Here is a 16,795-nt window from a genome sequence, read left to right on the forward strand (position 1 = left end):
AAGTGACAGATTAAGATTTTGTTCTTGACACAAGTGCATAAACATGTCTTAATTAGAGAAAATACCAAGTGATAAGGTATGGTATGTCCCAGCCATGGTACTTTGATTATCTAGAACAGGTTCGAACAAGTTCCATCTATTTTTACAATTCAATGACTTGTTTCTTCTGCTTCAGTTTTTTTCTCCAGAGACAGGAATATCCATTAGTATTTGAAAGCTGTAAGCGCTCTCAGTTTGTATCAATCTTCGTGGAGGAAAAAAATTTTTAAATAATCAATTTAATTTGTCTGTCTGGAAAAACAAGAAGCTGGTAAGCTTTTAAATATATTCTTCTAGTGAGAACTGCATCATAGAAAGTAGTGGTTTGTTCATTACCAAGGACCTATTCTTAAAGTGCTGACAAAGTTAGCTTTTTTGTCAACTTTGAGCTAACATAATGCTGCAGTCCATTTTTTATACTCTAGCCAGAGAATGTGTCAAAACTGTAGGGTTTTTATTGCTGTAATTATTAGAATACAATAAAATATTCAACTGTTTGCCTGTTTTCAGAACCACAGGCTCAAATAAGCTCGATTACCATACTGCGAAGAAAAAAGTATCTGAGGCTGAACCAAGGCAAAGTGTAGAAGAACAAGCAGAACAAGAGAGCATTAATTTCCAGAATTGCTACATGATTCAGACACCTCACATTCTTTAGGACAGTAGAAATAAGATGGTACCTATTTGTGATTTTATCTCTTTTTACTTAGGTTAAAGATTATTTTATTTTGTGTGGACAGATACCACCTAAAATGAACTGTATTATCTGAAAGCCCAGTAAAACTGCAGTCTCAATTTTCAGCATCATACTTTTTATTCTACTGTCCAGATTTCTCTTCAGAAAAGGCATTAAAGAGTTACATTAAGATTACAAATTCCTGGAATAATACATGTGGATGTTTTGCATAATGTGAATGATTTCCTAATGCTTGATCAGATCCTCTTTGCACAACTGTTACCTTCTCAGTACAAGATGACTTGACTAAAATGAAAAATAATCAAAAGACCACTACAAGACAAGATGAAAATAAGCCTATTTTAATGACAGCAACACAACTGTTTGTTTGTACTTTCATATCCTGCATATCTGTATTTCCTCCTTCTGATGCAAGACCTCCTGATAGTATTAGTTTTTCTTGTGCCTCAAGACATTACAAATAAAACTTCCTGCAGTTGGACATTATCATATGGAGCAACCCTCTTCCAAAGCTGATTCCTCAGAATATGAATGAAATCATGTTCTAAATAAACAGCATTCAAGGGCAGAAAAGTAAGTAGTATGCAGGATGCTAAGTATCAAATGATATAAGGACAGACAATGCAATTTCTGAGAACTATGTTATACAATGATGAATCATTGATCAAAAAGCCATTTTCAGACCACCTGGATATATGACCTATCTAGCAGATTTTGAAAATGGGTGTTCTGTGGTATGAAGCATTGATCAAGTTTTGATTTTATTCCAGAGGCTGAAGCAAAATAGCAAAAGGTTGTTAGGAATCTCTACAGTTGAATGCAGTTAAATCTGAACAGTATTCAAGTGGAAAAAAAGAAAGAAGATGGAAAAAAAAATAAATAAAAAAGACTCCATTGATAGCCATGTGATGCCAAATCTAGCTTTCCATCAGAAAGGACTATACTCAAAATAAATCAATTTTTGAAGCAGCTAGAATCGGTACTTCTCTAGCAAACACGTACACATACAATGTTGATTCCTCTTATTTCCTCTCTCTATTCTTCAACTGAAAATTTGTTTTTGAACTGGTTTACAACAGCTAAAGGAGTTTAATTCACCAAATGAAAGACTCTGAAGTATGTACGACAGAAGATTTTGTGAAAAATTTCCACAACATGGTAATTCAATTTAAAATACTTTTGCTTAATTGTTATTCTGTACACACACAACCAAGCCATGCAAAGTAAATCTTACCACATGCTGAACAGCTGTATGGTCTCTCGCCGGTATGCCTAATTCTGTGCTTTACTAATTTTCGTTGCATGTTGAATGACTTCCCACATTCGTCACAGGTGAATACTTTATCTGCTGTATGGGTCTTTTTGTGCTCCTTTAAATTACTGAAGTTACTGAATCCTAGAAAAATATGACAGACACTGAGACTAAAATGACTCCTCACATTTCAATCAAAAAACCTCAGAGGCAGAAACTTTAGTTCTTACATACCTCTGCCACAGATATCACACAGATGAGGCTTTTCTCCAGAATGGATAATAATATGACGCTGAACATCACCAGAAGCAGCAAATCTGTAACAGAATATAATGACAGAAATTGGCTTTCCATAAGATCTTTATTCTCCTGAATTGATTATCATGTGGAAATCAACTATGATGAATGACTGATGTTCTGAACAAAGATTAAGATCTAAAATACAGATAAATGGATGAATTTAAGAAAAACATGCTGAAGCTGGCAATGTCCAATTAAATTCATGCTAGAAAATAAAAATGAAAAAAAACACAAAAAAACCTTTTCACCATTATGTTACTAATTTATTCTGCATTTAACTTAGTTTAAGTATGAATGCTAATCCTAAATGTGCGTATTTTCTGTCACTTGTTAGCAGAAGGCAGAAACATTTAATGCTATGCTTAAATTTGTCATTTCCTACACTTCATAATTTCTGTAAAATGTAACAAAAATTATGACCGAATAATGAAAAAAAAAAGTGAAAGGTACAAAACCACGTGATTTATTGTGACTCACACTGTTCAAAATACACACAACAGTATATCCTTAACTAAAGATACCAACATATGAAAAAATTAAGACCACAGACTATGTGGTGACTTGTTTATCTTGAGACTTGCAACAAGACACTTGCAGACATTGATGTATTTTAATCCCATCAGTACACATTTGTCTTTTAAACAAAATAAGCATAGTTTATCATGAAAATGAAAGAAAACATGAACAACTTTTAGCATGTTAACTTTACTAAGATGAGCAATTCTACTCACCTTTTCCCACAGATTTCACAAATATATGGCTTTTCACCAGAATGTCGACGTAAATGTGTCTGGAGATTACCTGCCTGAAGGGACAGCAATTTAAACATTTAAATTCAGCTAGTCTGTTGTTGTATACAGATAAAAAGATAATGATGGGAACTATGAGACTGGCTTTTTATTCCTAATTCTAAGGCAGTGAAGACTACAAAGCACGTATGAACTCAAGCATTCTTACCTAGTAAAGACAGACTACCATGTATTTCAAGATCAATTGCTTATGAATGCAATTACACATTGACACGAACAGGAAAAAAAAAAATAAAAAAGCCTGGAATCAAATGCTAAGGAAAAAGAAAGACCTACAGTTGAAAACAGATCCAATTATAAATGAAAATTACACTATCTAGATGGCAGTGAAGAAGAAAACTTAACATGAACCATATTACTAGTAAGTTTCATTTTCCCTGTCCTACAAATAAAATATTATTACCTCAGGATGTTTGAATTCACCTACCAGGAGGTTAAAAAGAAAAGAATAGGGTAAACATTTTTCAATCCATAAAATACTCAGAGTCAAGTGCTCCAAACCTATGAATATTTACTCATCTCAAAAGAAAACAGAAGAGGAAGTACAGAAATGAACAAATGGGATTACTGGTAACTAATTTTTATTACAGATCTTTCCTCTCTCAAACGTGTAAAAATCATGCTAGTCTAGCAGGCAAAACAGATAATGACTAGACAAAACCATCTTACTAATTCCAACATTTTTTTAAAAAAAATGTTTTTAAAGCCACTGGTGCCTCTGAATGGCTAATCCACTGACAGTCCAGTTCTCAAAGCACAAGATACAGCTAGTCTGGATAGAAGAGCTGCAGATGTTCCATAAATTGTGCATACTTCCACAGTCAGGTTTTAACCCTTCTGTTCTCTTTGATGGGCAACTGCCTGGTTTTATCGAAGTACACTAAAGGAACATTAAGTCCTTTCAATCAGGAAAGAAAACTGGGGATGCAAAGATTATCATGTCCTCCTCAGTCACAGTAAGACAACAAAAACAAGACCCATCAGACATTTCTTCCAACTCCTTTAGATAATAAATTACCTGTGATGGTCAATCACTGTGATCAGAGCTTATAATATACCACAACTAAAGTACTGCAGACACAGAAGACAGACAGACACAGAGGACAATATTAAATGGATCACTATTTGAACCCTGAATGAGCTTTCTCTAACCCCTGATAAATTTTTCATTCAACAGTATGACTAACCTGTTCTCTCAGGTCAAACTTTATAATACTGAAATCCATTCAGAAGGACATTAGGCATCCTATTTCTGAGGAAGAAGACTAAACTGACTTTTCCATGGAACAATTTCTGCTTTGCAAAGACAAGGGATTTTAAGCAGAGGTGCATTTGAGAACAACTTACAAAAGACAGAAACTTTATCTACAAAACAAATCATATCATAGGCATTTGAAAACTATTCTGGATAAAGACAGAGGATGAATTTGAAGTGCAACAATTATTCTGAAATAGCTCCCATAGAGACATTTTTAGCCAGAATAAAAACATTTTATAGCAAGTAGCAAGTAGATCCATTTATTACAAGCCTATGTCACTTCCTCTTAATGAGGGCAAATGCTTGTTATTATTTGTCTCAGCACAGTTAAAGGTAAAAACATCAGTAACTTGTATTCCTCCTAAGATTTTAAGGTGGTACACAATGACACTGGTTGCATAACACTCCTCACAAACTTGGAGACTACAGAGATACATGAGACTTCATCCATTTGCAGCTGGTATGCTTTTAAAGTGAAGGAAAGAATGTATATGGTCCCTCAAAACAAGCTCTGCAGAGGAGGTAGTCAGGAGGTAAAACACGATATCCTGGATCTCCAGTTAGAGAAGGACCACATGGCAACAGGCTGTGTACTAGTAGTAAGGAAAGATGCAACCTTAGAAGTACAAAAGGAACCTTTTTCTCCAAAAATCAAAGACATTTATGGTTATTTGTTCCAGACTATGAGTTCCTATGTCAATTTTCCCTACTTTCTTCATTTTCCGTTTCACATTCCAACACAAAGAACATCAGTGACATTCAGTAGGAGCACACATACTACCAGGCACAACAATTGCACTGTCTGAAAAGCGCAGAACATGAAGGCTTAAATAAGAAAAATGTTACTATTTCTGTGCTGCAGGCAAGATCAGAGACGGTCTTTTAAGCAAGAAGTAGATAGTAATTATCCTTGCATCTTACTTTCTGGTAGGTGGAATCTCACTTATTTGCATGATTCAAAAGCAAGCACCTCAGAAGTATGAAAGTTCCCTTTTATGACCAGAGAAAGAACTGCAGCACACAAGCTGAATGCTATAGCTCGTACTCTGGATGTGTAGGTATTGTCCATCAATATGTATCTACCTATACCATCAGGCAAGTGAGGTAACGGGGAGATAAGGTGTTTAAGAGTGTTTAATTAAAGGCAGAAATTTCTGGTTTTGTTGGGGTGTGTGTTTGTTTTTAATTAAAGAGGAGCAATGTGTGTTGCATGAGGAGTCTGTTATGCCTGTCACATACTCTGAGTGTGTGAAGCTTTTTTATTCCCTCTTCCCCCACAGTAGTCATACAGAATACCACTCCATTCGCCAAAAGTACTTTTAATGGAATTTGGAAATGTCCACTTTTTGCTTTTAATAACTGGAAGTTCAGTCATCAAAATGAATGAAAACGCACTTTCTTTGCCTAATAAGCAGACCCAGTTTTGCTCAAATGGTTTGATAAGCATGATGAAACAGTATTGTTCACTGGATGCAGGGTTGTATTTATATTTAGTAACAGAGTGGAGGTTGCAACTGCATCAGATTCACAGGTCAAAGAAGTCCCACTGGTGGACTACAAAACTGGAGCAAGAGAAGTGCAAGCACTGGTGGGTGGATAGACAAAGACCGCATAATTCTAATCCTTAAACCAGGACCCATAAGAAAGACCAAAGTTATTCAACAGTAATTATTATTATTTAATCTTTGTATAAAAATATGCATGTTTCTATCATCTCCTGTACTTAAGTGCACATATTCCAACCAAGAAAACACAAAAGAAATAGACATTTTGGAAACATGAGACAACTAGGCACCAAATTTGTAGAAATACAAATTAATTGTTGTACCCAGAACAGGAAGCAAGCATTGGAGGGAAAATAAAGACAGCTAAAGCTTAGGCCCTGTATGTAAGTAAGGAATTTCACAGGAGATGTTTTTAAAATCATAGCTGAGTTTTGTCACTTCAGACTGTGCTGTTGTTTTTCACAGAAGGAAACTGAGCCCAATTATATGGATATAAATTTTTTATCTGACTATAAAAATGCTATTCACAACATATCCCTAAGCATAAGGCAAAAGAACTGTCTGAGAATGAATGTTCTCTGTATTTCAAATAAAGTTGTGGCTCAGTATAGTTAAACATTCATTTGAAGGTAAGATACATAACATCCTCCAAGAGCAGACAGAATCAAAGCTACAAAATGGATCAAAGAAATCTAAAACATTTAACATGTTATTTTCAAATAAGACATGTTAGTATTTTATCCCTCAAGTGTCTTTGAACAAAAAATATCTATAGACTTAAACCCAAGTTTTTTAGAACCAACACATATGCATTTCAAGTGTAAGTACCATAATATAAAATATTCCCACCTGTGAGAAGTGTTTCCCACAAATGTTACATTCAAAAGGTTTCTCACCTAAAAGGAGAAGAAACAGAACACAGAACTTCTAATAGTTGCAATACAATACAAATGTTTTAAATTGGTATACTTCCTTTTAAAACATGTAATGGAAGAGTAAAAATATCCCCCAAAGGACACTTACCGATATATTTAAGGGGAAATTCAAGAGAGAAGTACAGCATTTATCTTTAAGCTTATAAGGCAGACTTGCTCAGAAACAGAATTTATCTTTCAAAACAAGTAGGTAGAAGAGTTTTAATGTGAATGGGAGTGTTTCATAATTTTTTTTTAAACACTTTTTTTTCCAAATGAAAGGGGTAGTACCATACCTCCAGAAAGAACAAAACAGATGACAAGGTCCTACAACAACAGCAGCTATGGGAAGTGCACCAGTTTTTCCACTTGTACACATAAAGGCCCACTCTTAAAAAGAATAAGGAATGCAGAGGAGCTAATTTGGAAGGATTCCGTTTTCTCTGTTCCATGTGTACCATACATCTCTGAATAGCAAGTAGCCATTCACTTCCAGCAAATATGTATTTGCCTTCAAATTCTCATCTTATATAAGGGTATCTGATAATTAACCCAAGTATTTTGCTCCAAAATTCTGAATTTATACATATAAAACTGGTATTCTTGAATATCAAAAAAATGTATGAGCAGCTTTAGTAAAAAGTTAGTACAGCCCACTTTAGCTTTTCAAAATAACTTGACTCTCAATCTAGAACGTGGCTGCACAATACTTCAATTCTCCAGCTGTCAATTTGAGATGAGTATCTTTCTAATCACTTTTTCTCCTCCACAGTATTTCATTAAAGGTAGGGTTTTTTCCTCACTGCTTAGTTCTTGGTTTCCTAGTTTTTACACTGTTGATAAAAATCTCTGCGCACCTTCTAGAATTTTTAAAACAATAATAATGCTCAAATACCACTGAATTCAATGACAGACTTCTAATGATATTTTCATGAGTCTAACTATAGGTTAAAAGTACATATATAACCTGGTCCACAGGTACAGGGAAGCAAAATTAGTGTAAATCCTTGTGATTCTGAATGCAGATATTTCCAGAAGGAAAAAGAGATCTTACACTGTGTTTCACCTCCGTGCTGATTCAAAATCCATCTAAAGATTTTTATTTACTTTTTATAATTATATTTTCCTGATTTTACAGAACACCTCTTGGTCATTTGTAGCCTTCCCTTCCATCAAGTATTCTCTACATCAGTATTCTTCCTCCATCCTTGCAAGTGTTACAAGCAACATCTACAATATCCAGGTGCTGAGGTTCCATTTTCCTTCCCTGCTGCCAAATACAGGTGATGTTCTTCCAACATATTTCAGGATCAAGGACTAAATGCAATTCTCTTAGATTTTACGCACAGAGTAAACATACACAGTTACATGGATTCACAGAGAACAATCCTGCAGTTGTCAGACACTGTATGTCAGGCCAGAACTACTTTTTCTACTTAATGAAGAATGGAAGTCTTACAGCCGTTTCAAGAAAGCTTTTATTCAATTAAAGATAAAAATTAAGAAACCAATAACTCAACTATAAAAAGCATTGAAGCTTGATTTCATTATGGCTCTAAATTGGCAAAACACTAAAAATTCTGGTACTGACAACACAAATATAAATGAAACCAACAGGGAGCCAGATCTGTGCCAACTGGGAAGGCTCCTGACAACCGTAAAAATATCAAGGTAATTTGAAATGGAGGGTAAAAAACACCAGTAGCAATTTCTGCAGAAATTACCTACACCAAAAAAGAAGTTACTATTGACACAAAGAATATTGCCTGAATAGAAATCCACTCTGAAGTAACTAGAGGGGGAAGGAGGGAACTGGAGGCTCATATTTCTCAAAACTGTTGTTGTAGGCTGCATGCAGCCTAATTATAACTGTACTGATATACAAAGAGGTTTTTTCCCCATGACAAAGATAAAACAAAAAAGTTTGAAAAGAAACATCAAATTAGTTTTTGGAGAACAATTCTGTACCTGCATAAAACTCCAAACCACCAGGCATATCAAGTAGTCTATTCCAAGAATGAATTCTAGCCCAAATACTAAATTACTCATAGTGTTGTAGCATCCCCCAGGTAAAGCAAGGCTAATTGCTTCCTAGGGCATATTAGTAACAGTGCAGCTAGCAAGCTGAAGATGATTCTTCTTACTGGTGAGACTATATCTGGAGCCTTAAAAAGAGAAGGCAAACAGGAAATCTTCCTGATGGCTACATGCAATGAGAAGACAGATGCAACCAGGTTGTTCTTGAAGATACACAGTGATAGCACAAGAGGTAACTGACACAAGTTAGATCATGCGAAATTCTGATTAGGTATAGGAAAAGAATCTTTTACCCCATGAGGGTGGTCAAACACTGAAACTGGTTGCCTGGAGAGGTGGAATCTCTGTCCTCGGAGATATCCAAAATTTGACTGCACGAGGTCACGAGCAAAACAACCCAATATAATTTGACCTGCCTTTAGCAGAGGATTGGACTAGATGACCTCCAGAGGTCCATTCTAATCTAAATTATCCTATGAATCTATGGCTGTCATTAAATTCCAAACTAAAAACCTTATCTGAGAACAGTAACCTTCTCAAAGACCATGGCTGGATCAACAGCAGTGGAGAAAATTTGGGGAAAAGTAGTAACTGAACTACAATTAAGACAATGCTTAAACAAACATCATGGGGACTTTACTTTTGAACCCTTGCCTTGCGTTTTCTATCTTCTGTTACATCCTTCTTGTTCAACACTCTGCAAGAAGAGATGAAGTACAGTAGTGGGATCATAGCAGTGGAGTGCCAGTTCCAGAGGAGAAAGGCATGAAGGCAGAAATACAGTTCCTGAAGAGATCACAAAGGTGAGAAGCAGGACCAACTAAGGCATTGAATGCTGGCCACTTGCTCAAGCAAAGCTCAGAATGAAAAGGCTGAGGATCAACAGTGTATTACATGTCAGTGTAACTCTGCTCCTGTTGTATTCCATCCTGCCAAGAGTTCTTTCCACAGGGTTGAGGTTTTTTTGGTTGTGGGGTTTGTTTTTTGAGATGTTTCCTAAAAATATTTTAAAAAAAAACACACCACAACAAAACAAACAAACAAACACAAAAAAACACCACTGGATGTTCCTAGACAGGTAAGGACTATGTAAGAGATATATACTTGCTTCCTTCTTTCAGACCAGTCAATCTAACAAAAAAAATAAATTATAAAACATCCAGTCAAGTCAAAATCAATCTTCAAGTCAACGCAATAAGCTCTGTTTAGAGATTCCTTTAAATATCTCTAGCAATACAATTAAAACAGCTAGACAATCCAATACAATGACTTTTGTTGAACACAGTATGCCTGTCCTTCACATGGAAAACTCATCAATGCAACCATGTTAACCTGTAAATTCTTTAGTTGTTCCTAGTGTTCAGGAACAGAGAATTTCACATGCGCTTTTTCTTGATAACTAGGCCACCACAGCACTTGTGTTGAAAGAGTTGTCATTTGTGGGTTAAAAACTCGCTTGACAGCATGAAAGGTCCATTTTAGTAACTTGCTTCCTTCATCTCTTCAGCAAAGCCAGATTTGGAGGACTTTCAGTAAGCACTATAATAATTAAATGCTTGCTAACTCTTTTGCTTAGTTCTAGAAAATTAATGTTTTTAAACAAAATTGATTAGCTAGCAATTTGCTGTGTTTTCTCAAGTGGCAGATGAATGGAAATGGCTTTTAGCATACACTTACATTACCAGTATACCTAATATTAATGATACAGATGTGCCCTGTACCTTCAGGTACAGATCCTTTCTATATTAACATCCTACTCACTATTAACTGCAATTTTGCAAATACTCTTTTTGCACTAGTTGGGTATTTAAAAACAAATTAACACGACCTAAAAATAACAGACAAGCAAACAGGCCTATGTATTCATACTCCTGCCTTGATTTTTGCATCCTTCTTTGTTGTGCTTATTATTTGCTAAACTTATGCTCTTGAACTTCATCAGTTTAGCACATCTATAGAAGAACGTTAATGCCACATTAAGTAGCATTCAAGTCTGAATTTTTTGAAAACTACTGAAAGAACACAGTGTATGAAAAGCAGCGTGGAATTCCTGAATCCAGTGTGTACTCAAACTAGTAGACATGGACAGCAACAAAAACAAAACAAAGTTAGGATCACTTTTCTTACACAATGTATAAAGCTAGTTCATGTCAGGTAGCATTGTGGAATGTGAAACAACATCTACCAGAGTGGAGTGGAAGCATGTGTAAATACACAGACCTCAAATAAGAACAAAGAAATTAACTGCAACACACATAAATAACCTTCCAAAGCTACTGCAACCCTTTTCCTCTTTTTCCACTTCCTACACTTGTAAGCATTTGCATGCTGTGTCTACAGAAAAAAAAAAAAAAATCTGTAAAAAGCTTGTATCAGGGGCTATAGTCTCTTTTTTCTATAAAGCTTAGTACCTAGTCCACTCCTCTGTCCTTTAAGTTATAATACATTAGAAGAGGTAAGCTAAACTTTGAACCTCATGTTTTAAATGCTTTAGCAGACTCAGAAACATACAATAATTAAGTCTATCACTCAGCAACACATTCTTAAAAAAACAAGTAGTTAATAGGCACCAGAACTCAAAAAAATCCAGATTTCTTCCAATGATTGAGATGCCTAAGGAAGGGCCAAATCTAACAGGTTTCTCATAGTTGCTGTCCCTCTTTCACACAGATTCTCTAGCACAAACTGACATGTTGCTGACTTCAGTCTCTCCCTCAGTTGAGACTTCTCTAGATGCTCTATCTTCTATCCAATCACCTATTTTCCTGAAATTTCTAAGATATTAAAATATACCTGATGATGTCAGCTCAAATCAGATAACAGATTCAAAAAAAAACAAGGCAAAGAGAAGATCTAGGTAAAAGACATATGCAATTATTTCACAGGAGACCAAATTAAAAAAAAAGTATTAGTAATGTGAACATACAGAAGTAGTCAAAGATACCAAATGAAAACTTCAGAAACCTAATGCAAAATGTTCATATTTTCAGGTTCTGGAAAGATTTTTTTCTACTAATAACATGGAAAAATAGATTTTTAATACTAAGGATCAATTAACAAAAGAAATTAATGTCTGCTAAGAGGGATTCATATTTACTGTCAAAGTACCAATACATCTATGTTCATCTGCAAAGTCATGTTTATTTGACAAGACTGAGACACACGCATTTGTATATTTAATACAGGGAAAAATAAAGGTAAAAAATATTCAACAGCTTATTCAGGAATAATGCTATCTCAAGGACTTGGAATCAATGGTATTACTTGACTAGCTAAGGTAATTCTTAAAAAGCCTTTTAAAAAAACTTATCTAAAGTTGTAAAAATATAATAGAACTTGCTGGTTAAATTGAACAGACAAATTAGTTTACTTAAAAGTTAGACTAGGTCTTGTTTTTCACTAGAATAAAAAAATACTTAGAAATAAATCTATATTAGGTTTAAAAATACTATTACCTGTGAGCCTTTAAAACAAAGTAAATTAATTCAAAATTCCCATTCATTCTGCAGCCTGCTTGTCTGCAAGAGCACTACTCTCTAGGTAAACACAATGAAAGTTGTTCACACTAGGAAAAAAAGGACAAACTAATTATAAAGCATATTTGTACATGTTACAAAGAAATGACCACCAAGCCCTAATCACTTGTATCTTACAATGAATATAGATCAGAGAGAACTAGGTCATCTAGAACACTTGTAGTATTGTGTTCTACCCATTTACACTTTTCATTGTTATCCGACTTGGACTTCTGGGCCATCTGACTAGAAACGCCTCTTCCAAATGGCAGACAAAAATAAAATTTTCATTGAAATATCACACAATGTTCTTTGAAAAAGAACCCTAAAAAAACCCAAATATGAAGGAGAAATCTCTACTACAACTCTCAGCTAAACTCAGTATTACAGTCTTTATTCCTGTATGATTACTCATTTAAAAAAAAAAGCCAAAACAACAACCTTTTGAAAGTAGACCCTTAACCAGCATCTCTGAATCAAGAGATACTGCAAGACATCCTCTTCAATTGAAATACTTGGTCTGCAGATCAAGTTATCAATAACTGTACCTGTATGAGATCTTTTATGGAGCTCCAAATTGCTTGGATGTTTAAAAGCCTTCCCACATAATTCACAAGTATATTGCCTCTGCGACTGAAGAGCCTGTGATTGCCCTTCTTGTTCCAAAGGACCTTGAGATCTTTCAATTTCAACAATTTGTTCAAAATTCTCAGAATTCACTAAATTTTCAGTTTCTTTTTCATCAGGAACTCTAACATTTGTCATGTCCATGGTACCTTCATTTATAGATTCAGTTACTCCTGTTATTCTACTGTCATCTCTTTTAGGCTCAGGTGGCTGTTCTGCAGATTTCTGAGATCTTAGAAAATTTAACTTTTTCAGGTGTATTGCCTTTTTCAGCTGCATCTGTTTGGTGGGCTGCATAAGCGTGCTTTCTGCATCCTGGTCTGGAGCAGCTTCATTCACAGACTGAACCAGAAAGTTTGATGGTAAATGATCAGAGGTTTCCAGGATACACTCAGAGTGATTGACCGTACAAGAATTATTCTCTACTGTGTTTATTTCTGTAGACGTGTTGTAAGAAAAGGATTGTTCTGCTCCTCTGTCATGATTAGAGCAAGCATTTTGCTTATAGAACTGCTTACTGTAAAAGTTGCGTAGTTTATAATAGTAATTTGGTTGCTTAAATGGAAGCTCTGTGCAGTTGCCACCTAAGGAGTCTTGTGGTTGTTTCTGTACATCACCTGAGGGTGCATGAAGATTAGCAGACTGTGATGCATGAGAATGGTGGTCAGCCAAGACTTTGTTAGCTTGTGCATCAGATGAGCATTCATGCAATAGGTTTGCTCCATAACTGTCATTGGCACAGCTAGTATCTGCAGTCAAAGTATTCTGCAGCGAAAATACACTGTTACAAGGCATGCTGGCTGTTTGCTCTACCGCTGTAGAAGATTTTAAAAAGGTGTGGCAAATGTTCAGCACATTCTGCACTTGGAGACACTGTGCAATATCCAACATAGCTTGTACATTGTCCTGGCTAAGATCCAGGTGAGAGGTGTACATGAAGTCCAAGATCTGGCCTATGCCACCTACATTTTTAATGTCCAAGTGAAAGACATCATTCTTCTGGCCTGAAGAATTCTGGAAAAGGGTCCTGATAAAATAAGGCAAATATACAAATACAAGTAATTCACAAGCACTTTTACAGAAAAATACACATACACCTCAAACAGACTGCCTGGTATGAAACAAAAATTTACACTATATGGTCTTATCTAGATTGCTGTTTTTACAGATGAATGTCTCAAAACTGCTCAATTACTTGTCTCATATATTAGTCCTACACTAGTACACTTAAAGTACAAATCAAAGCAAATGATCCTTTATGCAACTTTAATTTTCTATTTTTTAATGTTTTGAAATCACACCCTGTACTCATGGTTTCCTATCCAATGATCTTTGCATATTAGGTGCAGTGGTGTATTTATAGACTATTTGCAAACTCAGAATAGTGTTTCTCCTTCCATCGTGGCAAATAAAACAGGGCATGAGAAATTTTCTACTAAAAAGGAGAAGACAGACCTCAAAGTTAGCTAAACTAGTCTCTTTTGGCAAGTTAGCTTGTCCATCAAACTTTATCAGTAAACGTTATTGAAGTTCTTATTATTAGTTCTTTCTCCACAAGTAGATGAGAGGATGGTAATAGTAAGCAATAGGATGGCATTATTTTCAATTTATTCTCTCATATAAAAAAAAGAACAACTTTTTTACTGGTATTGGATGAGAACCAAGTAAAGGAATAATGAAGAATACAGGTACATAAGCCTAGAACAGCAATCCAACCAATACCCACTGAATTGTCACTGAATCCTTAAAGTGTCTGAATTCACACAACTTCTTACTATTTGATGTAAAGTACTCTTAGCATCAGAGCTGTAGTTCTTTACATGCATAACCAGTCCTAGATTAAGTGGGTTTGTACTCTGCCTCAGTTAGGAACTTCACACCCTTCCATTAAGACCCCCAGTCTCCATCCTAATAATCTCACAGTAAACTATGATACATAAATGGGGTCAAGGTCACTCCTATGTAGGTATTTTCCTACACTAGAAAATGACTTGAACTTGATGATTCCTCTCTGTGGGTTAACTCTTAGATTAGGTTTTGGTTAAAGGTGGGCATAATATCAGTGGGCTCTGAATCTTAAGCAAATTTGAATCTAGACTTAAACTTCAGAAATGCAGAGGCTACTCTGAAGCCAGTGCCCACATCCAAATTCTTTCATAAATCCAGCCCATACTATCTAAATTAAAACCAGAACTATAATGAACAGATCTGGGTTGATAGTCTAAATTAATTAGTCACTTATATCCTATTGAATTTTAACAAGAATTGAGGGCCTAGTTCTTTTTAACGACTTTAAAAATTCAGTCTTTGAGCATAATTTCACTTCATCATCAGGATTACAACACTAGAAAAGAAAAAAGAAAAACAACATCGCATCTTTTTTCCCTGGTTATAACATAAAAATAATTTGCTTACATAAGAATTGGTAGTCAAATTTTAGAGATGCTTCAAGAAGCAAGGTCTAAAAGCTACCAGATCTAATAGCGTACTCCTAACTAACATGAAACACTAAGTTGGGAGATCCAGGATTCCTCCAAAATTTGAAGCATCAATGAGAGCTACACAGAACCAGTTGGCTTCATGGGCCACCTGTATACTTTAAAACACAAACGTCTCTCCGAGAATCTGTTCTAAATAAAGATGCAATAACATTAGCTATTATATTATCTCTATATTATATAGAGAGATGCAATCTATATACTCAGATTTTATTTTGAACATATAACTGATGAAATTAAACAACGCACATTATCCAGAAATTGTATCCCTTATCTGGCTCATATTATATTATCTCTATATTATATATAGAGATGCAACCTATATACTCAGATTTTATTTTGAACACATAACTGATGAAATTAAACAACGCACACTATCCAGAAATTGTATCCCTTATCTGGCTCTGCTCACTCTGCTCCTTGAAAAGAGTTATCTTTTCATACTGAAATACTAAATTCATGTCCATGCCAGAATCCATTATATGAAGCACCATAAGCAAATAAGGGTCAAGAAAATGCCAAACTCAGTGTAGTAGTTAACCAGGTATATCTAGAAAATAAATTAGGATGGCCACAGTTTTTAAATTAGATTAAATACTGGGTACAGATTTATCTCTGGACAAACAATTTAACTTTTCCCCTTACACTTAGTCTGCAAATACCAGAAAAAAATACCCTTCTCAGAGAAAATCTCAACCAACAGCATTTAGTTCACTTTTTAAAAAGAATGATTTTCTATCACATACCTGAAATATTGACTGAAAGCAGCTAATACATTTTTGTGTGCTTTGAAGCAGACACCTTTTACCACCAGCATGCAGTCACAGAGAAGACCCTGAATGCGCTGTTCATGTAGCTGCTGGAGAAGATGACAACTATGGCTAGCAACAGTGTCCATGCTAGAAAATCACTTAAATTACCTACAATGAAATAAAATGCTAAGATGAATTTTAAATATTAAACTGCAAAATGAATTTAGAATATGAAGAACATTTATACAATTTGTTTTAGCTCCCAAGGGAAACAGACTTCAGTTTACACCTGCAATGTGAGCTCTAATGACATTTTTCTGATTAAAGATGAGTCACAGTACTGCTCACTGGTAGATATACACCAATATACATAAGAAATATTGATTTTAACGAAGTTTTGCTTACAACAAAGAGCTTCCGCAAAAATGTGCTAATGGCGCTGCCAATAAACAGAGCTCCATAACCACACACAAAATAAAAACCAACCAACAAATTAGACAACTTCGACAAGAATTAGATTCTAAGGCAGAAACATATCACACCTACAAAATCGATAGCATTTGTAGAGGAAAACCTTAGTTTCTTCACCCTC

At 35.1% G+C, this 16,795-nt stretch overlaps 1 protein-coding gene across 1 annotated transcript in view; it reads right to left on the reverse strand.

Annotated features, from left to right (window-relative positions):
• Window positions 1-16,377, reverse strand: part of ZBTB49 (zinc finger and BTB domain containing 49) — a 17,106-nt gene extending 729 nt beyond the window's left edge. The window contains exons 1-6 of the mRNA XM_009698922.1: window positions 16,198-16,377; window positions 12,875-13,980; window positions 6,710-6,756; window positions 3,020-3,093; window positions 2,223-2,305; window positions 1,971-2,132 (exon numbers count right to left, since the gene is read on the reverse strand). Coding sequence (XP_009697224.1) covers window positions 1,971-2,132; window positions 2,223-2,305; window positions 3,020-3,093; window positions 6,710-6,756; window positions 12,875-13,980; window positions 16,198-16,349 — 1,624 coding nt within the window. The 5' untranslated portion in view covers window positions 16,350-16,377. The remainder of the gene's footprint in view (window positions 1-1,970; window positions 2,133-2,222; window positions 2,306-3,019; window positions 3,094-6,709; window positions 6,757-12,874; window positions 13,981-16,197) is intronic.
• Window positions 16,378-16,795: the final 418 nt, after the last annotated feature.

Source organism: Cariama cristata, unplaced genomic scaffold (genome assembly GCF_000690535.1).
Source record: "Cariama cristata isolate BGI_N322 unplaced genomic scaffold, ASM69053v1 scaffold1094, whole genome shotgun sequence".
Taxonomy (NCBI): Eukaryota; Metazoa; Chordata; class Aves; order Cariamiformes; family Cariamidae; genus Cariama; species Cariama cristata.